The sequence below is a fragment of the Marmota flaviventris genome, chromosome 19 (assembly GCF_047511675.1).
Source record: "Marmota flaviventris isolate mMarFla1 chromosome 19, mMarFla1.hap1, whole genome shotgun sequence".
Lineage (NCBI taxonomy): Eukaryota > Metazoa > Chordata > Mammalia > Rodentia > Sciuridae > Marmota > Marmota flaviventris.
Genome location: NC_092516.1, coordinates 7,349,950 through 7,375,310, shown reverse-complemented (window position 1 = coordinate 7,375,310; position 25,361 = coordinate 7,349,950). Strand labels below are relative to the sequence as shown.

Sequence of the window (25,361 nt, the reverse complement as noted above, 5' to 3'; positions counted from 1 at the left end):
GGCCAGTTAGGTGCTGGCCCTCTGCTCTCCCAGGGGTGGCCCTGAGCCCCAGCTCCACCCTCACCACCGACCCCTCCCCAGCTTCGTGTTCCTGCAGCTCTACCACTCGCCGTTCTTTGGTGATGAGTCCAACAAGCCCATCCTTTTGCCCAATGAGGTAGGCACACCCTCCTCCCCAGGGAGGCCCCTGCTCTGGGCAGTGGTGGTCAGAGCCCAGCTGGTAGCAGGGACAACCCACCCAGGTAGGGCACTTCTATGGGGTGGGCAGGACCATGGGGTGGCCTCTGGCCAGGGCTCAGACAAGCTCTGTGTGGCTGCAGTCCTTCGAGCGGTCCGTGCAACTCCTTGACCAGATCCCTTCGTATGACACACACAAGATTGCTGTGCTGTATGTGGGCGAAGGCCAGGTGAGGCTACTGGGCTGGCAGGCCCTCTTGGGCTGGGTGGGCTGTGGGCTTCTTCCTGGGGCAGCGGGGGAATGTGCGCCCTCTGCCCCCTCCTCTGGGTACTCCCTTGTCCTCTGATGGTGTTTGTGGAGCCCTGTGCCAGGCACTCAGCCGTGAGGCTCATGTTTAGGCATGTGGTAGGTGAGTCGTGAGGACTGTGGGGAGAGGTTCAAGAACAGAAGGTGCAAAGGCCTCTGGGGCAGTCTGGCCCCGAATGAGCACAGGAAGGTGGCAGGAGCTGGGGTGCCGCCCGTCTGGTAGCCTTGGTGGAGTGGGTGGGGTGTGGGGCTAGGCTTCTGGGTGGGGATGGAACCCAGGGCTCCTGCATGTTAGGCAAGCAATGTAGAGACCACTGAACTACAGCCTCAGCACTCTGGGTGTATTTTGAAGAGCGCACTAACCTAAAATTTGCTAGCCCGCTAAATATGGGATGGGAGAGGCAGGAGTCCAGGGTGGTACCATGCCATCTGGCTGGGTAGCTGCCTGCATGGAGTGTGGACAGCAGCAGAGCTCGGGACCCTTGACGGCTGGGCTGGGTGCCACCCCGCTCCTCTGGCTCTCCCCACAGAGCAACAGCGAGCTGGCCATCCTCTCCAATGAGCACGGCTCCTACAGGTACACAGAGTTCCTGACAGGGCTTGGCAGGCTCATCGAGCTCAAGGACTGCCAGCCCGACAAGGTGTACCTGGGTGGCCTGGACGTGTGTGGCGAGGATGGCCAGTTCACCTACTGTTGGCACGATGACATCATGCAAGGTGGGCCACACCTCCTGTGCATGAGTCACTCCTGGGGGCTGGGTGGTGCGGCACAAGGGCTGGCCTGCAGGCAGTGGCTGAGCTGCTGCCCTCAGGGGGGAGCTGTGTGCCAGCAGGGGCATGAGTCTGTGGCTCCAGTAGACCCTCAGCTGCCAGAGAATCCAGGGGCTGCCTGGTGGGAGGCACGAGGAGCTCCATTGAGACCCTCTGACCCCAGCTCTACACCCCGCATTGTACTGCCCTGCCTGGGGCTGTGCCTACCACCCAGCCCAGCCTCACTTGCCCACAGCTGTCTTCCATATTGCTACGCTGATGCCCACCAAGGACGTGGACAAGCACCGCTGTGACAAGAAGCGACACCTGGGCAATGACTTTGTCTCCATCATCTACAATGACTCTGGGGAGGACTTCAAGCTGGGCACCATCAAGGTGAGTGGGGTCCTTGTGTGTTGGGTGCCCAAGCAACATCTGAGCTCTGTCACCTACATCTTTCCTCCTGGACAGGTCAGAGGCCAAGGTGGCAGCACAGCTGGGATGGGGTGCCCAGGCCCACCTGAGGGGTCATGGCTGGGAGTAGGTTGCGTGGCAGTGTGGAGACCAGGCCTGCCTGCTTTGTCTTCATGGCAGACCATGGGGCCATGTTGGTGGGCAGTGTGTGGGGGTACTGGAGCTGTGTGCCTGTGGACCTAAGTGCTCCAGCATGTCCTGAGGTCCGGGTCAGGCCAGGAGTGGGCTGGGTATGGCTGTCCCCAGGCTGGTGAGGAGCAAGTTCAAGCACAAAGGCAGATGGCAGAGTGTTGCCATCAAGGTCATGAGCCTCTATTACCAACAAGCCTGGTACTGAGGTCAGTGAGGCAGGAGGTGGCCCACAGACATGCTGCTGACAGGATGGCCCTTTCCCACATCTGGGCAGGGCCAGTTCAACTTTGTCCACGTGATCATCACACCCCTGGACTACGAGTGCAACCTGCTGTCACTGCAGTGCAGGAAAGGTGAGGCTCGGGGATAGGTGGGGTGGCACAGGGGCCGAGCCCGGTGTGAGCACCTATCTCCCCAGACATGGAGGGCCTTGTGGACACGAGCGTGGCCAAGATTGTGTCTGACCGCAACTTGCCCTTTGTGGCTCGCCAGATGGCCCTGCACGCAAACGTGAGTGAAGGCAGATCCCGGGGCGGGATGGCAGGCATGTGCCCTGGATGGGGGCTGACCACCCTGCCTCCCGGCCCCAGATGGCCTCACAGGTGCACCACAGTCGCTCCAACCCCACCGACATCTACCCCTCCAAGTGGATCGCCCGGCTCCGCCATATCAAGCGGCTCCGCCACCGGGTAGGACGGATGAGGTTCCCTCAGAGATGTGCTGACAAGGGTTGGGCAAAGTGTGTGCCACCCCTCCTGGGCTTGCTGCCAAGGCCCTCTTTCCCCCTCAGATCCGTGAGGAAGCCCACTACTCGAACCCCAGCCTGCCTCTGCTACAGATGCAGTCCACAGCCCACCCCAGAGCCCAGGCTCAGGCCCCAGCTGAGGCCACAGCCACCTGTGAGGCAGGCCAGCGGAAGCGCCTCATCTCCTCAGTGGACGACTTCACTGAGTTTGTGTGAGGCCGAGCATGTGCCCAGGGCTTGCTGTGGCCAGGCTTGTGGCCACCTCCTCCTTGTCCCCCCACAGGATGATGGACAGTGTTCTGTATACATGAAAATAAATTGGCCATGTGTCCCCGGCGCTCAGACTCAGGTGCAGGTAGCAGTCAGACAGCTCCTTTATTTGACTTTGTCCGTTTTGTGGGGTTGGGGGCAGGATTGAGGCTATACCTGCAGCTGTGGCCCCAGAAGTGAGCATGCTCAGATCCTGGGTCTCTTGGGGACAGCCCCTCCCACATCAGTGGAGCCCTGGTGCTCACACCCAGACCTCCACCTCACACACTCACACTGTCACACGCTCACCTCCCCAGTCCTGGGAGCCAGCCCCAGGAGGGTCCTTTCCCCTGCCTGCCTGTCACCCTTCACTCCTGCCCTTGCCTAGACCGGACACCGGCAGGCTGGGTGCTGCCTTGTCACCACCAGGCCCTAGGCAGGGGAGTGAAACAAAGGGTGCGGTGGTCCGGGGCAGCTGTGCCCCAGACTCTGACCCAGCCACAGGGCCTAGCTTCAACCACCAGGTCCATCAGCCCTAGTGAAAAATAGTGACATAGAAAAACACACACATTTTAACCCTGTATAAATTACTAATGGTAGACACATGACGGGGGGCGGGGCACTGGAGGTGAGTGCGCTGTGGGGGCGGAAAGGAGAGGTAATAACTTAGGGGCGGACCACAGGAGGTGCAGCTCAACTCTCCTGAAAGCCTGGATCCTTAGCGAGGGGGATATGGCTGCCCAGGGGTGGGCCGGGCACAGCCCGCTGTACCTGAGGACTGGGGGAAATAAGTTAGCGACTCAGAGCCAGGTTCTCGCTGGTCCAATGCTGCTGTTCCTGCAGGGAGCTGGGGAGGGGCCCTGGGTCCTGGCTGGTCACAGCCTCTTTAAAGTGCTGAAGCCCAGAGACAGGCAGACCCACCCGCCTGCTCCCTGGGAAACCTGCGTGTAGCTGTTCTGCCCGACCCGAAACCCTGAGGGTGGCAGAAGATAATACTGAGCGGTGTCCACCCTGGCTCCAAGGGGCCAGAGCAAAGCCACAGGCCCTGCCCCCAAAGAAGGGGCATGGCCCAGATTCCCTGGGGCTAAGGACTGCTAGGGTGGACCTTGTTTTTAGCCCACAGGCATGGCCTGCTGCGTCCTACGGCCAGGTCCATACCCCGACCTGGCTGAGCAGGGTGGCTGGGCAGGAGTGGCCTGGTGCTGGGGGATGGTGAGGTGGGAGTCCTGCTGCTCCTGTGGCCTCGCAGGCTCTGCAGCTGCTGCTCCAGCTGGTAGACGTCCTCCGTGGCCTGGTTGAGGCGGTCAAACTGGGTCAGCAGGGCCTCAAACACAGCAAGGAGGCGGGAGGGCTCTGGCTCAGACTCCCCCCGTGGCCCCGGGTGGCCCAGGCCCACACTCAGCCCGTCCTGCTGGCTGGAGGCAGTGGAGGGGTGTGAGGCACTGGAGCCAGCGCTGGGTGGGGGTGCGCCAGGGGAGGACTTGGAGCCCCGGGATGAGCGGGAGGGCAGTGGTTCCATTCCTTCAAAGCGAACCTTGTGGCGGAACTGGGGGCGGCACAGGGGCTCGGTCAGTCCGGCTGCACCCTGGGCTCGCGGGGCCCAGGGTGCGTCCCTCTCCCCCCCACTGGGCCGTACCCACCTCTTTGACCTTACTGAAGCCCATCCAGAGGCGCAGCCTGCGCAAAAACAGCTCTACCATCTCGTAGTCCTGAGGCTCCCAGGCTGGGCGGTACAGCTCTCCCCGCAGGGCATGATAGCGCCAGTGCAGGAGAACCGCGCCCAGCCTCAGGGCGCCCCACAGCCGCAGACCCCAGAGCCCCACACACAGCAACGGGGACAGGGTCCAAGAATCAGCGGGACACAGGATGGGGCCCCGGGACCCTGGGCACAGCACTAGGAGTGTCCGGGCCGCGTTCAGGAGGGAGTCCATGCAGGAGACCAGCTGTGGGGAAGCAACACCAGTGAGGGGGTGGCCAGGCCAAAGCCCTCCCGGAGGGTCCCTAGCACAGTCACCTACCAGAACAGCCAGCTGGGCATAGGCCACACCGAGCACAACCAGTCCTAAGGTGGCTCCTGCAAGCTCCGGCAGGGCGCGGCAGAGCGTCTTACCAAAAACTGACCACTGTCGAACGAACCGTAGCTGCTGCGCGGCCTGCAGGTGGGGGGCGTCAGCCTGCGGCGCTGGGTCTGTGCCCAGCCCCGTGCCTGCCTGTCCTGTCCTCACCTTGACCAAGAGCAGGAAGAGCAGCGAGGCGGCCAGGCCTCTGGCAATGGCACTCAGCTGTGCGACTTGGTCGAAGCTTGTGAAGTGGCGCGGGCGACCGCTCACAAAGCGGGCCCACTGGCGGTCAGCGGCACCCAGCTGGGCCAGGCGCACCAGCGCCGTGGATGCGGTCAGCGCCACCAGCAGCCACCGTGCCCAGGCCCCAGGCCGCACTAGACGAAGACAGCCCTGTCTGCGCCAGGTGCGCACCTCCGCTACTGAGAAGTACATTGCGAACAGCAGCAGGCACACCTGTGGGTGGCCGCAGGCGAGGTCATGGGCCTGCAGGGGAGTGGCCTGCGGGGAGGAGCCTGCAGGGGAGGGGCCGGCTGGGAAGGGAGGGGCGGGCCGGGACTGAGGAGACCCCACCCCTCAGGTAGAGGGGCCAGGCCCAGCCCTGCCAGCGAGCTGCCTACCGAGGTGAGCAGAGGCAGTGACAGTCCGGAACTGAGGCGCCGCAGTGCAAATGGGCGGATGCTGAGGGCCGCCAGGGCGCGGCCAGCGGTGGGGAACTCGAGGCGCAGCGTGACGGCGGCATGCAGCCCCACAGCTGGGCTGTAGCGCGTCAGCTCCACGAACACTGCACGGCTCCTGCACGGAGGGCACGGTCGGTGGGATAGGTCATGCAGAGAGGGCCTGATGAGGGCAGGGGGCGCGACGCAGGATGGTGGGGGTGGTCATTGCATTTGGCCAGTGAGGAGGCCTCCCAGGAAGACTAGTGACAAAGCCACGGAGAGCTGGCTGGGAGGGAGACTCAGAGGCCTGCAGGGGAAGCACCTGCTGGGACAGGCAGTGCCCACCTGCTGTCCAGCCAGTTGTGCAGCTGCAGGAAGCCCAGCCTCGCACGGCTCTCCTCAAGACTCAGGCCCAGCTCCTGCACGTAGCCGCCGCTGTCGTACACGGCACAGTATCCCCAGTACCAGGCACTGTGGGGAGGACCAGTATTGGAGCCATCCCAGCCTGCAGGCACCTGGGAGCCAGCGGCTGGCGAGGGGTTCCTCTAAAGGCCCCCTCCCACCTGCAGGGGCCCCAGGGCCCTGGCTCTGCTCACCCCAGCATGTCAGGAGCAGAGTAGGTCCAGGACTCAGAGTCGTTGTGGGCTCCACTCTGCCAGCCAATGCCATGGTCACTGGTGCTGAAGCCTCCTGCGGCTGAGCACATGGGCACTCCTGAGCCCAGAGAGTCTGGGCAGAGTGCTAGAATGCAGAGGAGCCCAGGTCGCGGTCACACCCCAAACAGGCAAGGTCACTGCTCTACCAGCTGGGTTAAGCTCCTACGCTGCCTGACCTCCCAGAACCTTCCCAGAAACCCAGGAGGTAGATATTGTCCTCTCTTGTTTTACAGAAAGGAAGCTGAGTCAGGATGAGGGTGAACATCACACAGCTAAGCTGTGCAGCTGAAATATGGCAGCCACAGCTGTATGGAAGGAGCAAGGGTAAGTGCGGACAGCTCCACCTGCCTCACCTTCTTGCAGCCGCACTTGCCGCAACCGCGGGGGCCCCAGCTCGGGGCTGGACTGGTTCCCGTGGACGTAGGGCAGCAGCACATGGGACATCCACGGCCAGAACTCATCAGACCTGCCATCAGTGGAAGAAGACAGAGTCACACACTCCAGCCAGTGGCTTCCCTGTTCCACTTGGCCAGAGTCCCAGAAAGCTCTATAGCTGCAGCATGAGAGGAAAAGGCTAGAGCATGGTGCCTTGTCTGTCCTAGGGCTGTGCTGTGCACTGTGGCATGCGTAGCAGTCTCCCTGGTCTCTGCCCACTGGACACTGGTCGCACCTCTTTCATTGCTCACAACCAACATGTACCTAGATATTTCCAAATGTCCTCAAGGGGCTGGGCTGATCTAAGCAAGATCAAAGTTGGTCTTGGTGGGCATGAGTGTCACCCTGGCCCAACAGACAAGTGTGTGTCCTGGGGTGTCCCTACCGAGTGATGGCCAAGAAAGCCCGGCTATCCAGCTCCTGCTTGATGGCATTCTGCAGACGGTAGGCATGGCCGTGGCACGAGACGTCTCCATAATTGGCCAGCAGCGTCACCAGCAGGAAAAGCATGTACACCAAGAGGCTCTGGGGACAGGGATAGTGTTGCTGTGAGTGGATCCCAGGCCACAGCATCAGGGCAGGGGTTTAGGATTGCTGGTCAGCAAACCATCCCTGGCCAGGGTATCTGGCATTAAGGAGCAGCACAAATGCCCCACCAGGGCCTCTCCTGGAGGCAGACACACAAGCAACTGAAGAACAAGGCTACTGCGCCCAGGGCCCTATAAAGCCAAGTGGGAGCCAGGCATGGTGGCCCACACCTGGAATGCCAGTTCTTGGGAAGCTAAGGCAGGAGGATCTCAAATTCGAGGCCAGCCTCAGGAACTTAGCGAGACCCTAAGCAACTTAGTGAAACCCTGTTTCAAAATAAAAAATAAGGTGCTCAGACATGGCTCAGTGGCTAAGTGCCCCTGGGTTCAATCCCTGGTACACCCCATGACCCACCAAAAAAAAAAAAAAAATGAATGGGAGCAGGGATTTGGGATGCCCAGCAGCATGGAGTGGGGCTGGTCGGTTTAAGGGGTGAGGAGTCAAGGCAGGAGCTGCAGCACTTCAAATGCCCACCAGAGGGCATTCTGTGGTCAAGAAAGGGGGACATGCATGTGCTGGCCAGGAACTAGGAGTAGGGGGATGGAGAGCAGGTGCTGCTGCTGAGGCCCGAGCTCACCCTCAGCATGCCATGCAGCCTCTTGACCTTGCGGGCTTCCTCCTTCGCCAGGAAGAGTGCAAAGCCATGGGGGGGGCGCACCCGGGGCACTCGCTCGCTCACAGGGGTCACAGCTGGACTCTCCACCAAGGTGTCGTCTTCATCTGGGTGCAGCCGCTTGGCCACCAGTGAGAAGTAGAGGGCTTCCAACAGGACCTGAGGTGCGGGTGGCATCAGCCAGCCAGCAAGAGGCCGGCGGCCCCACCCCATCCAACCCACTCACCTTAAGTGGCTCCCAGCCGAGGAAGGAGGCCAGGAAGCTGGAGCTGCTCGAGAGGAGCCACATGACGCTCACATTTGGGGGGAAGCTGGCACCGACCCACCCTGAGACCCCCACAGCCACAGCCACCAAGAGCAGGCTGAGCCCGTGGGCCAGGGAGGCACACCATGTAGGCAGCAGGTGCTTCCGCAGACCCTCCGCTAGTCCTGAGGACAGAGATAGCTGTGTGACTGCACGCCCAGAGGGAGGGTATGGAAGGGGTATCTGACCTATGAGCGCACCTGTCCTGGAGAGCCCTGCCAATGGGGGCTGTTGCCCAGTCAGGCCCGGGCTGGGTGGCTGCTTCTTTCCCAGCCTCTGTAGTGTCAGTACTTCCGTCTTCTCCCCTGGAGCACTGGGCCTGAGGCACAGGGCAAGAACCATGGACTCTGCACACCCCCCAGGCAGGGGCACTGCCGTGGCCCACACTCATCTGCTGGGCAGTTCCCAAGCCTCTCCTAAGTCAGGTGGGTGTGGTGCTGGGAGCTCAGAGATACCATGGCCACTCTCCCCTTGCTTCCTGCTTACACACCCACTTCCCAGCACATCCTAGGGAACCCCTCATCCCTCCGAGACAGGAAGCAGGGCTAGTTGGTCTGAGCTCCCACTGCCCCAACCAGACCCATCTGAGAATGACCTCTCCCTCAGGAACGAGCACTCACAGGCCAGTGAGCAGGTCTGACTCTACATGGGCATCTTGGGCAGGAGCCAGGCTGCCGGCCCCTTCAGCCAGGACCCGGCGGATCAGGTCTTCATCTAAAGGAAGCAGGACACATCAGGCAGGGTTGGACACCCAGGGTTCAGGCCTTCCCTCCTTCCCACCCTGGCTCACCTGAGGCTGAGAAGTATTTGGAAGGTGAGGAGTGGCTGACCAGAGAGAGGCCATCCTCCTCTGGGCCCAGTCCATGGCCCAGTTGGCCCCGAGCCAGGCGCTGCAGGGTGCTGCCCATGATGGATGGGTCACTGAGCAGGTCTGGCCAACTGAGTGTGCCTTCACTGGACGGCCAGCACACTAGGCTGTGGGGTGACACGGATCAGCAAGGGTTCAGGCAGGGGACACACCTCTGCATCTACTTGAACCAAGCCCAGTCACACACACAGCTACGCAGGCACTGAGCACAGGGGCAAGGGTAACCTGAGCAGACCTGTGGGGACAACATGACAACGCCAGAGACCACACATGCTGGACGAGGGCACACAGACAGGCACAGCCGGCCTAGGCCAAGGCTCACCGTTCCTCTAGGCAGCCCTACCTTTTAGAATCATCCAAAAACAAGTCGCCCTTCATTTGCCCAGCCAAGGCCTGTTGACAAGTACACAGACGCCTTAGAGTGCAGGCGCCTGAGGCAGCAGGACCCCAGCTCAGGCAGGGCCTCCACCTGCCACAACCCCTGCAGTGCCACGACCCCTGCAGGAGTCTCACCTCAGCACGGAGGCCTGCAAAGGTGAGAAAAGAGCTGTCCAGCACAGAGGAGTCCAGGCAGCTGTCCACATCCAGAGCCTGAGGTCCTGTGGGGGTGGGGCTCAGGCCCCCAGCCACCTGCAAGGAGACCACAGGTGGTCAGCAGGAGCCAGCTCTGGCCCTGCTCAGGGGAGCAAGATAAGCCATCTCCTGAGCAGATATGATGGTCCAGACTAGTATTGTGCAAGAATGTTCTAGAATGAGAGGCATGTTCCAGACCTACACTGTCACTGTAGACTCCAGCTACATGTCACTCTTAAGCCCTTGAAATATGACTAGTACAACTAAAGAAATGAATCTTTGGGGTTTGGCAGGTAGCTCAGTGGTAGAGTGCTTGCCTCGCATATGCAAGGCCCTGGGTTCGATATTTAGCACCACACTAAAAAAAAAAAAAAAAAAAAAAAAGCTTTGCTTTTGCTTATAGCACTGTCCTCGAGCCCTGGGGCAAATGCCTTGGCCACATTGCCCCTCGTTGGTGCTGCAGGCTCCGTGTGCACGGCACTGCTGAGGAGCAGGGGTGTGCCTCTGTAAAGGACGGTGCAGCACTTTTCTTTCCTTGTGATCTCCTTGTCTGGCTGTGGTGCTAAGACAGTGCTGGCCTCATGGAAAAGTTAGGAAGTGTCCCTTCCTCTTGTTAGAGGAGTTTGAAAAGCACTGGTATGACTATTTAATCTTTAACTGTGCAGGAGAATTCACCCATGAAGCCATCTGGCCTGGCTTTTCTTTGTGGATGCCACTTTGGCTTCCTCACTCACTGTGATGCTCCACCTACTTCTCGGGGCTGCTCTGGCAGTGCCTCCAGTTCTGCGGTAGGTCCCCTGCTCTTCTCTGCCTGGGGCAGGTAGGACTCATGGTGTTCCGTGTCTGTCCTATCAATTTCCATGAGGTGCATGACAACGTCCCCTTTCATTCATGATGTGGCAATGTGAGTCTTCTCTGTCTTCTTCTTTTTGGTCAGTGTAGCTAAGATTTTGTCTATTTTGTTGACCTTTACAAAGAATTGGCTTTTGGTTCTCTGATTTTTTTCCCCTTTGGTCACTGCATTGGGCAGCATAGTTCTCAGCCCAACAAAGGGGTTCACGCTCTACCCTGGAGCTCTGAGCCCCGGCCCCAGCCCACCTTGCTCCGGGTCATCCGGAAGAGGAACAGAATGGCCAGGTAGACAGGGTAGACGACAACGCTGGACACCAAGCCAATAGCAACTGTGTCAGCACTGGGTGGGATCAGACTGGACATAGGCCCCACACTGTGGCAGGAGAGAAAACCCAGGCTGGGTTAGGATGGGCAGTGGGCCCAAGGCACTGGGCGAGGGAAACCATCCTGACCCATAGGCACCCACCTGTAGGTGGCATCTCCCACGACCCCATACCACACAGCATTAGCACCCAGGAAAAGGCAGAAGAGAAGGACACAGCAGGTGGCCCTCTGGACACGAGTGAAGCGGCTCCGAGGTGGCCGGTCCCACATGGAAAGCCAGATGTGCTTGTCAAAGAAACCCCGCTGCAGCTCGGCTACAAGCAGGCGCTGGAACCGCCACAGGGCCGCCTCACCTGGGAGGAGACACAGCAGGCTGCAGAAAACCCCCAGCCCCAGCCCCAGCCCCGCCCGCGGCAGCAGCATCTTCACCTGCGGCTGGCAGCCTCACCTGCAGCCAGCACTTCCTTCTCCACCAGGCCCCCGTTGGACTCCGTCTCCACAGATAGCCAGTCGTTGACCAGGAAGAAGGTGCTGCGGCCATTCTGCAGGTCCCTGACAATGATGTGCTGCAGGAACCAGGCGGGGCTGAGCCCTGTGGAAGGGACGGGATGAGGTGAAGGCTGCGGGGTGCTAGTGGGGACAGGGCACGGCAGCACCGCCCCAGACCTTTGTTGTCGTGCCACACTCTGATTTTCCACACGTCGCCCAGGCTGTGCGGGGTGGCGATCTGGAAGATGTCCAGGCTGTTGCGGTGGAAGGCTCTGTCCCCATCCAGGTGCCGGTGGCCACTCCGACTATCTGCCCCATACAGCATGATGCCCACATGGGCTGTGGTACCTGGGGATGGGAAAGGTGAGCTGGGTCTGCTGCCCACTGCATACGGAACCAGGCAAGTTATCCAGTCGCAAGCACGGGAGCCCCTGTTCTGCAGTTGTGCTGTTTTTCGGTGGCACCGAGGATTAAACCCAAGGCTTTGCACATACTAGGCGAGGGCTGTACCACTGAGTCACATCCCAGCCCTTTCTTGTATTTTATTTAGAGACAGTGTGTCATTGAGTTGCTCAGGGCCTCACTAAGTTGCTGAGACTGCCTTTGAACTCTCGATCCTCCTGCCTCAGCCTCCCGAACCACTGGAATTACAGGCATGTGCCACTGCACCTGGCTAACTCATGTGAGTTCTGAAAAATGGATAATCAAAGAGAGAATTAGACAACACCAGTGAGAATACAGCTAAAAAATGAAAAATGGCAGGCCACAGGTGTCTATCTGGGTGGTAGGGGTATGCCCAGCATGCATGAGGTCCTGGGTTCAATCCTCAGCACCCAGAAGAAAAAAAAATAAAGAAAGAAAAATGGTAACATTGAAATTCAAATCAAAGGACATCGGAGCTGCTGCAGGGGTGGCCGGAAGGAGGCTGTGCTGCCCTATCCAACACTCGACAGGCGACCAGTGCCAGACCGACTCCCCCAGGTAAGGGAGGTGGTCAGAGGAGGTGGCTGTCCCAGCAGTTCAGGGACTGAGGAAACCTCCCAAGGAATGCAGGGAGACACTGCAAAGTACCAAACACCAGGAGAAGGGAAACGCTGGAAGTCGGCAGGCCTCAAGTGTGACACTCGCCAGGCACAGAAGGGCTCACTCCCGAGGCACACGAGGCAGAAGGCTTGCATGACGCAACAAGCACTGGAGCTCGCGTCAAGTCGTGTGCTAAGAACACACGCGTTTCCCTGTGTGTCCTGACACATGTGGAGTTCACACTGGTGAACCTACTGCGTGTGTTTTGAAAGAAATTTCAAAGGTCACAGAACAACCTTCATTGGTGGCTGAGCTCATGTTCGCTGTCTGCCTGAGCCCACGCTTGCAGCCCCACACTGCAGAGCAAGGACTACCCACAACTGTCCTACGAAGGATGACCAGGGTCTGTGAGGTCACCTCAAGCCTCCACGAGCCAGCCCGCTGCGCAGCACTCGGGAGCCTGAACACCTGCAGGACACCCATCACCATGATCACTGCAGAAGCTGCCAGAGCCTGGGATGGCAGCTGGGGCCCAGAGCGGGCAAGTCCCAGATTCCCATCCACTGTTGTCCCCCCTCACCTGCGCCTCGGCCCCAGCCGGTCTTGACCAGGATTTCATACTTGAAGTGGCCTCCCCTCCCACAGAAAGGGATGATGCGGGCCCGGCCAACATCCAGCTGGTCCAGCTTGCGCAGGATCACAGCCATGACCACGTAGGTCAGCAAGCACACAGTGCAGGTCAGCAGAACAATGGAGTTCACGCCACTGGCTGGCTCCTGGGAAGACAGAGCCACCAGCCATTCACAGGCCTCCCCAAGGATAGAGCTGGAGTCCACTCAGCCCTCTCACCCTGCAGAGACCAAGGAATGGGCCACTCACAGGAAAAGTGAACTGGACACGACTGGGGGGCACAGAGAGGCTGGCGCCAAAGGCAGTCAGGTGGCGGGTGAGGCAGACAGCCTGGTGGGGTGAGGTTTCCTCCAGGGGCACGAGCCCCTCGGTCCTCCACATCATCTCCTCCTCGCTGAAGTACTGGCACAGGGAGGTGTACAGGCCCACGGACACCTCCAGCGCTGACCAGTGGAAGTGGTTGGTTAGGTTCAGGTAGTAACTCCCGCCTGGGTCTCGGGTCCTGCTAAGGACAGGGCAGGTATCACAGCCAGACTCCACTGGGTTCCAGGATCCAGGCCTGGAATGTTCTTGCCTCAGATGCTGGGCCTGGCCAGCCACCCAGCCTTCTGCTGCCACTGATTCTTGGAGAGCCCACGTGCCCTTGGCCAATACAGACCAAACCATGTCCGTCCTGCCCCAGCCCACTCCAAGACCCATTCTCTCCAATAGAAGGTGCTCACCCCGGGGCGATGAAGAAGGTGTAGGGCCTGTGGTCAGCACCCCGGAGCACCTCCAGGCTGACCCTCCTCCTGGCTGAGCAGTTGTGTTCATTGGGTTGAGGCGCCGAGTGCAGGTAGACTGCCAGGTAGGGCTCGGGCTCCTCAGACAAGTGGCGCTCTGGGGGTAGTGTGCATGGCACTGGATGCCCATCCAGGAAGCCTGCCCACCCTGGGACACCCTCTGAGGCCTACTGCCACAGGGCCTGAGAGTCCATCTGAGCATAGGGCTGCAGAAGCCTCCACATTGGAGCAGCCTGTGCTCCTCCATTGCCCCAAATGCCCTTCAAGCAGGCCCCACATAGCAGGAGGCAGACCTGAACTGCAGCCACAAGCTTGACAGTGTCTCTTCCCCAGGGACAAGGCTAGGAGGAAGGGAAGCTGGGCCACATGCTGCCCATGATACTCACCGCTGAGTACCACGTAGGTGACCTGCAGGTGCAGCCCCGCCTCAGGGCTGCTGCTGTCTGGGGTAACCACAACACTGACTGAGGTTTGGGGCTGGACGATGGCAGAGCCTGCAGGGGCACAGGGACTCTGGTCCGAGTTGTTAGGCACCTTCACTGTGATGGCGCGCTCTGTGGCCAGCCGTTCGATGGGGATTTGGGCACCAGTCTGTGTCTGGAAGGCCATGGAGACCACCTTGGTGGAGACAGTGTAGTTGCTGATGTAGCCAAATGGGAAGGGATTGGAGTCTACAATGAAGATGAGCTGCACCACGTCACTGAGGTTGGACAAGGCCGCGCTGAAGGCCTCCGGGATGGAGAAATGGCAGCCAGGACCCAAGGTGTTGCCGTAACACAGCAGGCTCAGTGGATCTGAGCGCTTGCCCTGGGCCACAATCTCCTCGCCCACCAGGGTCAGTGGCTCCTCGTTGAGCACGCGGGAACGCATGAGGATGCGCATGAGAGCCGAGGAGAGGTTGTAGGCCTTGGACGCCACCATCAGTGAGGGCGGCTCAGCCCCCAGCTCTGAGGGCTGGAGGCCCTGTGCCTCTGAGCTGGCCAGGTGGATGAGGTCACCTGCAGATGGGCACAGGAGGTTGGGGACCCCGGCGCAGACTGCTGGAGGCTGGGGGAGGGGAGGCCCTTGCCCACACCTGTGATGTTGAGGATGCTGTCTGCGATGGTGGTGGGGGTCACAGTGCCCTCGGTGGTCTCTGCCTGCAGGATGCGCATCATCCCCTCCAACTTGTGCAGCGTTGTCTTCAGACAGGAGCGGCACACGAGCTCTCTGCTGGACACCTGCGTGGAGGCCAGGCAGAGTCCAGGCCCACTCTGCCCACACTCAGCAGGCTGCCCGCCCACACGTGCCAGCGTGCAGGCAGCCTGCCTCCAGGTGCCCTGGCTCAAGCTGCAGCACCTGCCCAGGCCTGAAGCGCCGAGACCCTCCCTGCTGCGTGTGATTCTATGGACCCTCCCACCCCTGGGGAACATCCAGGCTCCTCCTGGGACCCACGTAATGTGGCCCTACCAGCCACTCAGAGTGTCTTTTCACACAACTAAAAGTAAGGCAGATGCTGAGGCTCTGGTCCAGCCATACAGGCCATAACAGGGCAGCCTCCATCCAGAAAGCGCTCTGCTGCCCTATACTCTTGAGGACTTGACCCTACTCTCCAGCCTCTGGAGCCATCCCCTCCCCACCCTGGCAGATGTCCCCTGCCCTGCTCACGAGTCTAGACTTGGGGCAATGAACACCTATGGGTAGACACCACATCAGATGGGCTAAGTAAGTGGGGTGTGACCACAGTCCCAGGAGGAAGGCACAAAGGAGAAACTTTGTGCCAGCCCCTCCCTATACGTGGACTATTCTTTCTTTCTGGGCCACCCGACAGGACCATCAAGGGAACACTGTGCACTTATGCTGGGCAGCAGCAGCAGAGGACTGGCACAAGCCAGGAAAGGAGCTCCTAGGCTGGAGATCCAGTATGCACAGCTAATGCTACCACAGGGCCTGGGTGTTTGGAGGGCACACTGCTCCTGGCTACCCTACCATGCACTGGGCCAGCGCAGCAGTGATCTGCTGGATGTCATCCACAGTGTTAACGCGAAGGGACACCAGGGTCTCTGTGATGTTCTTGCGCACCTGGGCTCGCAGCTGCCGTTCATGGTGGGGTTCGGCTGCCATGTCTGGGGCCTGCTCATACTGGAATGGGTGGGGAGCACAGGGGCTATCAGTGGGCAGGTACCCAGTCACACATGGCTCTGCACTGGCTACTGTGAGTCAGGGACTCAAAGCCCAGAGTTGTCTCCTCAAGGGCAGAACAGGGCATGTGCAGGACACCCTGCAGGCTCGGCTGGACCTGACAATGGGGAAGGTCTGGCATGTACTGGCTGCTGAAAGTAGACACTATGGTTTCGAGGATTTTAGGGGGCTGGAGATAGAGTTCAGTGGTAGAGGATTGCCTAAAGTGCACAGGCCATGAGTTCAACTCCCAGTACTACACACCCACACACACACCCTCTCTCTCAAGGACATCTGGGATTTAGCTAGTTGAGGGTCCAAAGATGAGACCTTTGTGAGGATGTCACGAGTTCTGGCCCCATAGAGCAGGTGCTGGGGGATCCCTGTTGGCCCACCCCACTGACCTCATTGAGCACAGTGATGAGGGCCAGCGAGTACTCAATGACGTGCTGGGGGTCAGCTTGCCTCAGTAACCCAGGTAGCACAATGGAGGTCAGGCTGTGCAGCCAGGGGGTGAGGCCCACAGAGCTGCTATTGGGCTCTGGAAGGACAATGGCCAGAGACCTACAGGGCAGAGGTGAGCCATGAGCCAGTGACATTCACCACATTTCCCCCCACTCCCCCCGCCACCCCACCCCCTGGGTCCAGCTCACCTGTTGAGGGCAACCACTGCGGCGCCCAGCTGATCCTGCACTACCACAGCCAAGTCGACTTCAAAGTGAGGCCGGAAGCCAGGTGGCAACACAGCGGCATAGGCTGAGAGGCTGCCCTTATAGACGCAGAACTCCTCGCAGTGGCCCTGGCGACAGCGCCGCAGTAGCAGGGCGTACACCAGTGGGGCACCGGCATCCTCCGCATCGCGCCAGCCTGCAGGGTGCACAGCGTCAGCAAGGTCCCTTGCCGGCCCGCGGACCGCCCCCAGGCCCGCACTCACCAGCGCACTCGAAGTGCACCTTGGTGGTGAGCGCGCGCACGGCCTCCAGTGGGAAGAGTCGGCAGGAGCCCCCAAGCGGCGGGCGGTTGGGTGAGAGGCGGATGGAGGCACAGCCCTCTTCTTCGCCCGAGCTGCCCAGCACGCTGAGCGTGAAGATGTAGCCCTCACCGTCGCGCAGCACGCCCCGCCGAACTACCAGTCGCATGCCAGAGCTGCCCGTGGACGTGGTCGTCTCGTCCAGCACCAGCGTCTTGTTGCTGAAGGTGCGTGCGGCCCAGCGCTGCAGGACGCAGCGAAGAAGTCCGGGTGAGAACAGGGCCAGAGCCACCGACAGCCCCGCCCACCGCCCTGCCTCCGCTGCTCACCCCTCGCTTGGAGCCGCTGCTACAGTTTTCGCAGCGGCCCTCCAGGTATATGTAGGAGCTGCGGCTCACTTCGTACACCGCCTGCGCCTTGCAGGACACGCACTCCAGAGACACAATGGGCACCCGGCCGCTCCGGATGGATACCTGGAGCGGGGGCGGGGGGGGGGGGCAGTCACCTGAGATGTCTCAGGTCCAAACTAAGGAAAGCGCAGAGATGGGGGCTTTCCATTTCCCAGTCCTGGGAGGGGTTAGTCCACTAAGGAGCAAGAAGCCAGTGGGGCTTGCCTGCAGCCCAGGGGCTTGCTAAGACTGGCAGGTGACACAACTGGAGTGAACAAACCAAGGCGTTGAGCAGTCCACAGAATGCTGTGCTTCTACTGCCCTGGGCAGGGCCTGGTAAGACAACCCAGCCAGCCTACCTGCCTGGTATGCCCTCTTCTGGAGATAACTTTTCTGGGTAGGAGTGTCTCCTAGGCAGGCCAATTGAGAAGGCCTGGTGGTGGGGAGACATCTCCCCAGGATGCCCCAGCACACCCCACTGGCAGGACCTGCCCCACAGAGTGGCCACCACCTGCACTGTGGTCCTAACTTTCCTGGCCAGGGCAGAAGGCTACGAAGGCAAGAACTGGCCCCTTCCATCCAGAAGCAAAGACATGTACACCCTGGGTACAGTGACTGCCTCTGCAGCAGGAGGCAGACCAGTTTCTCACTGTCTGCTTTTTGCACCAGCTGGCACAGAGCCATTGTCTACAGCACACCAGAGCTTGCATGGCCCTTAAGATCTCACGGGGAGCTGCACCCTGGTTTGGAGGAAGGCCATGTCAAAGGGGGATATTTACTATCAAGCCCTTGAAAGAAAGGGGAGTAGAGCTGGGCACTGTTAGGACACTGTCTAGGCTCGGTCCACTGGGACAGGGGCATCACCCACCGTCTGGCTTGCAGCCTCCTCCTTCCGGCCCGCCTTCCACACTGTGAGACTGAAGGTGTACTGCACACCGGCCACCAGGCGCTCCCGAGGGATGGTTACTACGCTGCTCCCACGGGGCCCAAGGTTCAGCAGACACCCACTGGCCTCACTCTGCAGCCCACAAATGAGGGAGACAGTGAGGTATGAGACCCCCATCCAGCCTCAATGCAGATAGGGCTTGGGGCTTTCCTGGCCAGTCCAGGGCAGGGAACTATGAGGGCAAGAGCTGGTCCCCTCCTTGGTCCCATGCAGGAACCAAGGCCCAGTCCAAGACCATGTGGAGTGCTGGGCATTCCCTGGACATAGCACAAGTCTGAGGGGCAGAGAGGATGTACCGCCGTGTGGCTGACCTGAGTTGAGGCCACACAGGCCCAGAGGAAGTTTAGTGATGTCTGGTCACCATCCTCCAGATTGGGATCGTAGGACTTGCTCCCATCCAGCACGAGGTCCTGCGTATCTGACCACACACGGTAGGAGCCACCTTCAATGATGGGCACCAGGCGTTCAGCAGCCACAGTCACATTGGCCTGAATGCTCCGTGCCAACGGCGTGTCCCCAAATGACACCACAAACACGAAGCAATAGTGGCCCACAGGAAGTGCCAGCCGTGGCACCACCAGCTGGGGCCGGCTCATGTCCACACCAGGCAGGGCCACTTGTGCTACACGCCCCAGCCGCTGGCAGCTGGTGGTGCGGTATACCTCCCATCGGTACTCAGTCTGGTAGGTGACACAGTCCCGTAGGTCAACGTGGGCCTCCAGGTAGTTCCGTTGGGAGCGCCGCATCAGCACCTGCAGGGGCAGGGCCACATCCACCTCGGGCTCCCTGCAGGCCAGAACCTGGACAGTCACCGTGGCCTGTGCCACAAAGAAGCTCACCAGGTTGGAAGCATTCACCTGTACTCGGTAGTCCCCAGGCTGCAGGTAGGAATGGTCAGCCCAGGGCTCCTCTGTGTCCTGCACTGGATCCCCATCCCCAAAGTCCCAGTGGTAGGCCACTCGCCGGGGGCTCGGGCTTGTGGCAGCCTCAAATCGGGCTGAGCGGCTGGCAAAGCAGCGGCCACTCCTCAGCTCCACGTGCTGGATGACATCCTGCACCTCCACAGAGAGTGTCATGTTCACGCCGCCCAGCTCATTGAAAGCACGCACCTGGATCTCCAGCAGCCCCGCTGCAACAGGGGTATAGGTGACATCACGGCCTGACAGAATGACCAGCGAGTCACCCTGAACCTTCTGCAAGGAGAAGTACCAGGCGTAGGCAACTCGGGAGCCCCGCTGCACCCGGGCTGTGAAGTTCTTCTCAGTGCCCGTGGCCATGCCTGGCTCGCAGCAGTTGGGCACCTGCAGCCCACCAACAGCCTCCAGCACCAAGATGCGCACCTGCGCCTGGGCCCGGCTCACGTGGTTCTCAGCCTGCACACTCACCACGTGGTCTCCAGCCTGGGAGAAACGGTGGGAAAAACGGGGCCTGGGGAGAATCTCAGGGGTGGCCCCACTAACCTGCAAGTGGAAGGTAACATCTGAACCAGCGGACAACAGGACCTGAAAGTGGACCAGCTGCCCAGGTGGCACCACCTTGCTACTGGCCCACAGAGCCAGGCCCACAACAGGCTCCTGCACTGTGAGGCTGTGCTCAGCCACAGCCCAGCTGACCGCATTGGAGGCATTCAGCCGGATGGAGAAGGCACCAGCATCTGGGAAGCTCACAGCAACGTGTGGGCTATGCTCACTGCCACCTGGCACAGTCCAGCACCAGCTTACGTTGGTGCCTGTGGCTAGCTGCCCCCAGAAGGACACAGTGGAGCTGACTGCCACAAAGCTGCCCAGTTCACCAGCCCTGATGCTGAGGCCACTCACAGGCACCTGCACAATCACCTCAATGGTGGCATTGGCCAAGCCCAGCTGGTTCCCAGCTGTGACCCTGACCGGGTGCAGGCCGGCTATGGGAAAGGCAAGGATGACAGACGGCTCCAAGGTCTCCCAGCTCAGCTCTTCCTCTAGAGTCCATGTGTAAATGACGTTGCTGCCACCAGTCAGCCTGGCACTGAGGGTGACGTTCGTGTTGACAGCAGCTGGGTTGGGGGAGGCGGCCACAGCCAGCCACCCCACAGGCTCCATAAAGTCCACAGTGCGGTTGGCCCAGGCACTGCCCAGCATGTTGGTAGCCCGCAGCTGGATGTGGTAGGTGCTGGCTTCGAGTGCAATGAGTGAGAAGCTCTTACCACTGCCCGTCAGGGCTGGGCTGCCATCCCGCTGGGCGACCCAGCTGTAGGAGATGTTGGTGCCATCCCTGATCATGGCATGCAGCTGCAGCGTGTGGTTGGTGGGGAAGCAGCAGCTGCCCCCTCCACCTGCTATCTGCAGCCCCTCGATGAGCTGCAGGACATAGATGAAGATGCTGTCTTGGGCAGTGCCCACCTCATTCTCAGCTGTGACAATGATGTTGAAGGTGCCCACCGAGCGGAAGGTGTAAGAGATGGTGGGGCCCCCGGGGATGGGCGTGCAGCGGTCACAGAGCACCCAGGAATAGCACACATCGCTGCCTGACTCCAGCAAGGTGCTGAAGCTCACGCTGCCGTTCAGAGGCACAACTGTGCGGCTGGCATTGACGCTGAGCCCCCGCACGCGCCGTTTTACTGTGACATTGAGCTGGGCCTCGCTACGGCTCACCTCATTCCAGCTGGCCACCCTGACAGTGAAGTGACCTGTGTTGTTATAGATATGGGTGACCTCGGGGCCCTCAAGCTGCCTGCCATCCCCCAGCTCCCACAGGGAGGTGGCAGGGCGCCCGTGGCCCACGGTGGAGAACAGGTAGGGCTGCTGCAGCTCTAACACACGGGAGCTGTTCACTTTGATGCCAGTGACCACTACAGGCTCCTGTACCTCCACGAGAGCTGAGTCATTGGCAGCAGAGACATTATTGTACACAGTGACCGTCACCAAGTAGGAGCCCACATCTCTGTAGGTGAATGTCATCTCAGGGCCCCCAATACGGACCTGGGCATTGTCTTCAATGCCAAAGTCCCAGGTGTAACGGTAGGGGAATGGGGGCCAAGCAGAGGCTACCAGCTGGGCTTCGTCCCCAAGCTGCACAAACTGCCTCTCAGGCTGCAGGGTGACATTGTCCACCTCAGGCTCCACACAGACACTGGTGAAGTAATGTGCCTTGTTCACGTGGCTCGACAGGACCAGCACCAGGGGAAATGTGCCACTACGAGTGAAGTTGTGTGTCACCGTCGGGCGCCCCTGGATGGTCACATTAGAAGAGCCATCTCCAAAGGTCCAGTCAAAGAGATAGCGAGCAGGGTCCCCGGTAACATGGGCTGTCAGCTGGGCCTCGGGCTGTGTGGGGAGGCAGGCCATGGGCTCTATGCATAGCACCTCTAAGACAAAGACCTGCACAGGCAGGCTTTGGCTCAAGTGACCCACAGGGCTGGCTGCTGCCACGGTCACTGTCATGTTCTGTGCCTGCAGATACACATGCTGCACCGTGGCCTCAGGGCCTGTCAACACTGTGCCATCCCCCATGTCAAATGTCCACGTGATGTTGTCACCCATCTCCACAGCGGCGCTGACGACCACAGGGGTGCCTTGCTCTACAGCCGGGCTCAGGTGCACACTCAGGCCGCGCAGCTCCTGGAAGACGTGGACCTCTGCCTGCGCCACCACCCTGCTCACCGTGTTGTTGGCCTCCAGGCAGATGTGGTAGGTGCCTGTTGCCATGTAAGTGTGGCTGACCACTGGCTGGCTCTGCATCAGGACAGGGGAGCCGTCCCCAAAGTCCCACACATACAGGACACCACCAGGGGAGGGCAGAGGGTGCGGGTAGAAGGTACCAGGCTGGCCGGCCACCAGGGTGCTGCTGCTCATGCCAATGGCCGTGGTGGGCAGCGCGTCACGCACGCTCACAGATACCACCTGCGTTAGGTTCTCAAAGGTGTTGGACACGAGCACTGTCAGGTTGTACTCCCCTGTAGAACAGACCTGAGTGGGACCTCCTGCTCACAGGACTTCCCTACCCAGTCCTGGTACCACACGCACAACCCTCCTCAAGATGTAAACCGCTGTGCCCTTGGGCCAACTGGAGGGGCCCCACAACAGGTTGCACGTGGGACCCAGCTCCATGAGGCAGCAATGAGGGTAGGAAGAAAAGGGCACCTCCTGGCACAACCGCAGAGATGAGCAGGAGCACAAGGAAGGGAGGGAGTGCAGCCTGCGCCACACGCCACTGGGGGCACTGCTGCATGGGGCTCTTGATCCCAAGAGAAGACTGAGAGCAGGGAACAAGAGGGTCCCATTTCTGGCAAATTCAAATCAGGGCTGCCTCAGGGGTCACCCACCCCTCCTTCACCCCCGTGAGGTCCCCAAGCCATCAACCCAGGCAGGATCAGGGTGGGGTGATGGGGATGGTCCCTGGGAGTGTCATCCCTGAGAGGGTCTGCCCGAAGCCAAGGTCAGTGGGGCAGCGGCCCCACCCTTACCTGGGATGGCATAGGAGTGCGTGGCACCGTGTTCCACAAGCACCTGTGCCACTGTAGGGTCTGGAACCTGGAAGGACTCATCGTATGGAGGCTTGAACTGACCAAGAATCTGCTCCCCATCCCCAAAGGTCCACCTGTCAGGGGAGTAAGCTGACAGTAAGTGGGCCAGAGAGGCAGGTGGGCAGGGCCAGCCACTTGCACAGTGTGGGTACACACTTCCCCTACAGTGGTTCCTTCCTGGCACCTTCATTCAAGGTACCCCAGCACTCTGCTTCATAAGTCTCTCACCCCTCCCAGGCAACCCTCACAGGTCCTATGTACCAGCATCCCAAAAGGAGGAAGAAGGCTCAAGACAGCAACCCTACTCAGGGTGCCCAGGCAAAACTAGGTCCTGGGTAAGAACCCGGCCCCAGCGCTCCCAGGCACTGACCCCAGGGCTGTGGCCTCCACTAGGCCCAGAAGCACTCACAGGAAGGCCACCTCCACAGCGGAGTCCACCAGCACACTCGCCACCAGCACCAGGGTGGTGTTGGGGGGCAGCACAGTCGGCACTGCAGACACCCGCAGGCCCCGCATCCTGTTCATGCGCTCCACTGTGACGTTGTAGTTCACAGTGACATTGCTGACGTGGTTGGAGGCTGTTAGCTGTGGAGACAGGCATCAGTGAGTGACAATATACACAGACCCACAGGCGAAAGGCCCTCAGCCCTGACTCAGCGACCCCCCCACACTCACCCACAGCCATGGCGGGGTCCTCACAGGGTGGCAAGACAGAGCAGAACAGAAGGCAAAGGTGAGCACCCAGACACCCTATGACTTGAGTCCCCCTCCACCCACCCCCACCTACTGAGAGCTTGAAGATGGCGGCGCTCTGGTAGATGACGTTGAAGACAACGTTGTGGAAAGTCAGGGACTGCTTATCATCGATGGTCCACCGGAAGACCACATCTGAGCCAGCCTCCACCACAGGGCTGTATCGCTGTGGGAGGAACATGGCGTCACCAAAAGCTGTGACCCCTGCCCTACCCTGGGACTGACTCCCTCTCAGCCCCCATTTGTGTTCCCCAGAAGGACCTGCTGGAGACCAAGATGATGAACCACCACGGTCCCTAATGGACACTGAGTGGCTTCCGCCCGGGGAGGGGGCCTTCCTCTATGTGCACCCTTGTCTGGGTGGGGGGGTGTCATAGGCCACACTCACCACTAGGACGCCCTGCAGCACACGGGCCTCGGGGCTGGGCATGGCTCGGAGGCCACGGATGGGCTCCTCCGCTGTCACCCTCAGGCTGAGGTTGGCCCGGCTGGGACCGTTCTGAGCCACAAGCTCCAGCACATGCTCCCCAGCACTGAGCCCAGGCAGCACCAGCACTGAAAACAGGGTGTCATTGGTCTCTCGGGTACAGCTGGGCTCAAGGGTATCGGCCACATCAGGGCAGGCATCCTCAAAGGGTGCACTGACGCTGCCCCCAGGCCAGCGAGCTACAGCTGTGGCATTGGCACCAGAGTCCAGCTGAAGCACCAAGACCGAGCCATTGGCTGGCACATAGAGGTGGCCATCATGGGGGGCAGGGTGGATGACCCGCAGCCCAGTCACAGGAGAGATCACGTCAAAGCTACAGGACAAGTTGTGCCTAGAGACACTGTTGCCCACTGTGGCCCAGACCTCATAGTGCCCAGGATGTTGTAACCCAGGGTTTGGCCTTAGGCCCAGCAGTGGGGTGAGCCGCTCTGTGGCTGAGAACAGTTGCAAAACACAGGCAGGACCAGCTCGAGTACCCTCCAGCTGAGTAGGCAGGTGGGCCAGCCAGTCAGAGGCATTGGTGGAAAGATACAGGGTCTCGAGGCCAGGGCGTCTGGGCACTGGGGGACAGTGTAGGAAGGCACCTGGGCCAGCATCATGCTGTAAACCAATGAGGTCACCAGGGAGCACAGGCACATCCTGGTCGCAGAGAGTGACCTAGGGAGGAAGCAGGGCTGTGTGAGAGCCCACAGGGAACACTGGGCCAGGGCATCAGGCAGGGCTCCCAACAGGGCACCTTAGCACTGTCAACTATGCTTCCAGGAGTCCTGCACCCCAGGATCTCATAGCAAGGACAAACAGGGCAGCAGAGACAAAGGGGACTTGCATGGGAATGCAGCAGGGGTGGACTGCCCCATAGAAAGACCCTCCTCAAAGGACTTGAAGGATGGGAAGAAGCTGGTCACCATGAGCAGGTAGGAGTCCTCCTCAGAAGACACAGCAAGGGCAAAGACCCTCATGGGGGGACACAGGCAGGTGCAGAGGAATCCATACTCAAGTGTGATGGGCAGCTGAGGGGAAGGCAGCTTAGGCAGCTGGTCAAAGGCAGAGAGACCTGAACAGGGACACATACCGAGTACTGTGTGGGGGGACCTGCAGGCACGGAGAAGAACAACTCCCTCCATAGTGTGTAGGTAGCCTTTGGAAGCCTGGGACCTGACAGGGATCCATTAGCACAGGCCCAATCATGGCAGGAGGCATCCAGAGGCATGCAGACATTGGCTTCAGGGCACCAATGTCCCTCCAGCATATACTTGGGGACCAGATCAGTCCTGTTGTCAGGCTCACTGCTATTTTCCAGGGGCCCTGCAAGTAGATGAGAGGCGTTGGAGGACATCCCACCCACCTACCTGACCTAGCCAGCCAGTGTCCCCTACCACTACCACTGGCCCACTGCCACAAAGCCACTTGCCACTGACCTGGGTCAGACCTCAACCCAGAGAGCCCCTCCCCCAACCTGCCCTTA

General features: G+C 60.4%; 2 protein-coding genes across 13 annotated transcripts in view; one reads left to right on the top strand and one right to left on the bottom strand.

Annotated features, from left to right (window-relative positions):
- Tsc2 (TSC complex subunit 2) overlaps positions 1-2,950 on the top strand; it is a 34,997-nt gene extending 32,047 nt beyond the window's left edge. For 8 of the 10 annotated variants that reach the window (XM_071605625.1, XM_027940382.3, XM_027940380.3 and 5 more), the window contains 8 exons: positions 82-157; positions 321-407; positions 1,015-1,201; positions 1,491-1,630; positions 2,115-2,193; positions 2,259-2,350; positions 2,431-2,529; positions 2,631-2,950. In XM_071605625.1, coding sequence (XP_071461726.1) covers positions 82-157; positions 321-407; positions 1,015-1,201; positions 1,491-1,630; positions 2,115-2,193; positions 2,259-2,350; positions 2,431-2,529; positions 2,631-2,801 — 931 coding nt within the window. In that variant the 3' untranslated portion in view covers positions 2,802-2,950. Of the gene's footprint in view, positions 1-81; positions 158-320; positions 408-1,014; positions 1,202-1,490; positions 1,631-2,114; positions 2,194-2,258; positions 2,351-2,430; positions 2,530-2,630 lie in introns of those variants that run through there. The other 2 variants (XM_071605626.1, XM_071605627.1) reach the window with 2 other exon arrangements.
- Positions 2,942-25,361, bottom strand: part of Pkd1 (polycystin 1, transient receptor potential channel interacting) — a 41,662-nt gene continuing 19,242 nt past the window's right edge. The window contains exons 10-46 of one of the 3 annotated variants that reach the window (XM_071605621.1): positions 24,969-25,201; positions 23,798-24,553; positions 23,444-23,575; positions 23,066-23,241; positions 22,597-22,730; positions 18,467-22,086; positions 18,078-18,227; positions 17,150-17,293; positions 16,785-17,064; positions 16,504-16,717; positions 16,255-16,414; positions 15,659-15,811; positions 14,766-14,910; positions 14,077-14,688; positions 13,631-13,787; positions 13,158-13,413; positions 12,859-13,054; positions 11,433-11,603; positions 11,215-11,358; positions 10,909-11,119; positions 10,689-10,815; positions 9,531-9,647; positions 9,361-9,410; positions 8,940-9,124; positions 8,770-8,863; positions 8,350-8,468; positions 8,072-8,274; positions 7,810-8,004; positions 7,030-7,169; positions 6,563-6,675; positions 6,150-6,249; positions 5,899-6,024; positions 5,515-5,689; positions 5,060-5,350; positions 4,853-4,987; positions 4,475-4,777; positions 2,942-4,380 (exon numbers count right to left, since the gene is read on the bottom strand). In XM_071605621.1, the coding sequence (XP_071461722.1) occupies positions 3,919-4,380; positions 4,475-4,777; positions 4,853-4,987; positions 5,060-5,350; positions 5,515-5,689; positions 5,899-6,024; positions 6,150-6,249; positions 6,563-6,675; positions 7,030-7,169; positions 7,810-8,004; positions 8,072-8,274; positions 8,350-8,468; positions 8,770-8,863; positions 8,940-9,124; positions 9,361-9,410; positions 9,531-9,647; positions 10,689-10,815; positions 10,909-11,119; positions 11,215-11,358; positions 11,433-11,603; positions 12,859-13,054; positions 13,158-13,413; positions 13,631-13,787; positions 14,077-14,688; positions 14,766-14,910; positions 15,659-15,811; positions 16,255-16,414; positions 16,504-16,717; positions 16,785-17,064; positions 17,150-17,293; positions 18,078-18,227; positions 18,467-22,086; positions 22,597-22,730; positions 23,066-23,241; positions 23,444-23,575; positions 23,798-24,553; positions 24,969-25,201 (10,979 nt within the window). In that variant the 3' untranslated portion in view covers positions 2,942-3,918. The remainder of the gene's footprint in view (positions 4,381-4,474; positions 4,778-4,852; positions 4,988-5,059; positions 5,351-5,514; positions 5,690-5,898; positions 6,025-6,149; positions 6,250-6,562; positions 6,676-7,029; positions 7,170-7,809; positions 8,005-8,071; positions 8,275-8,349; positions 8,469-8,769; positions 8,864-8,939; positions 9,125-9,360; positions 9,411-9,530; positions 9,648-10,688; positions 10,816-10,908; positions 11,120-11,214; positions 11,359-11,432; positions 11,604-12,858; positions 13,055-13,157; positions 13,414-13,630; positions 13,788-14,076; positions 14,689-14,765; positions 14,911-15,658; positions 15,812-16,254; positions 16,415-16,503; positions 16,718-16,784; positions 17,065-17,149; positions 17,294-18,077; positions 18,228-18,466; positions 22,087-22,596; positions 22,731-23,065; positions 23,242-23,443; positions 23,576-23,797; positions 24,554-24,968; positions 25,202-25,361) is intronic. The other 2 variants (XM_071605622.1, XM_027940377.2) reach the window with 2 other exon arrangements.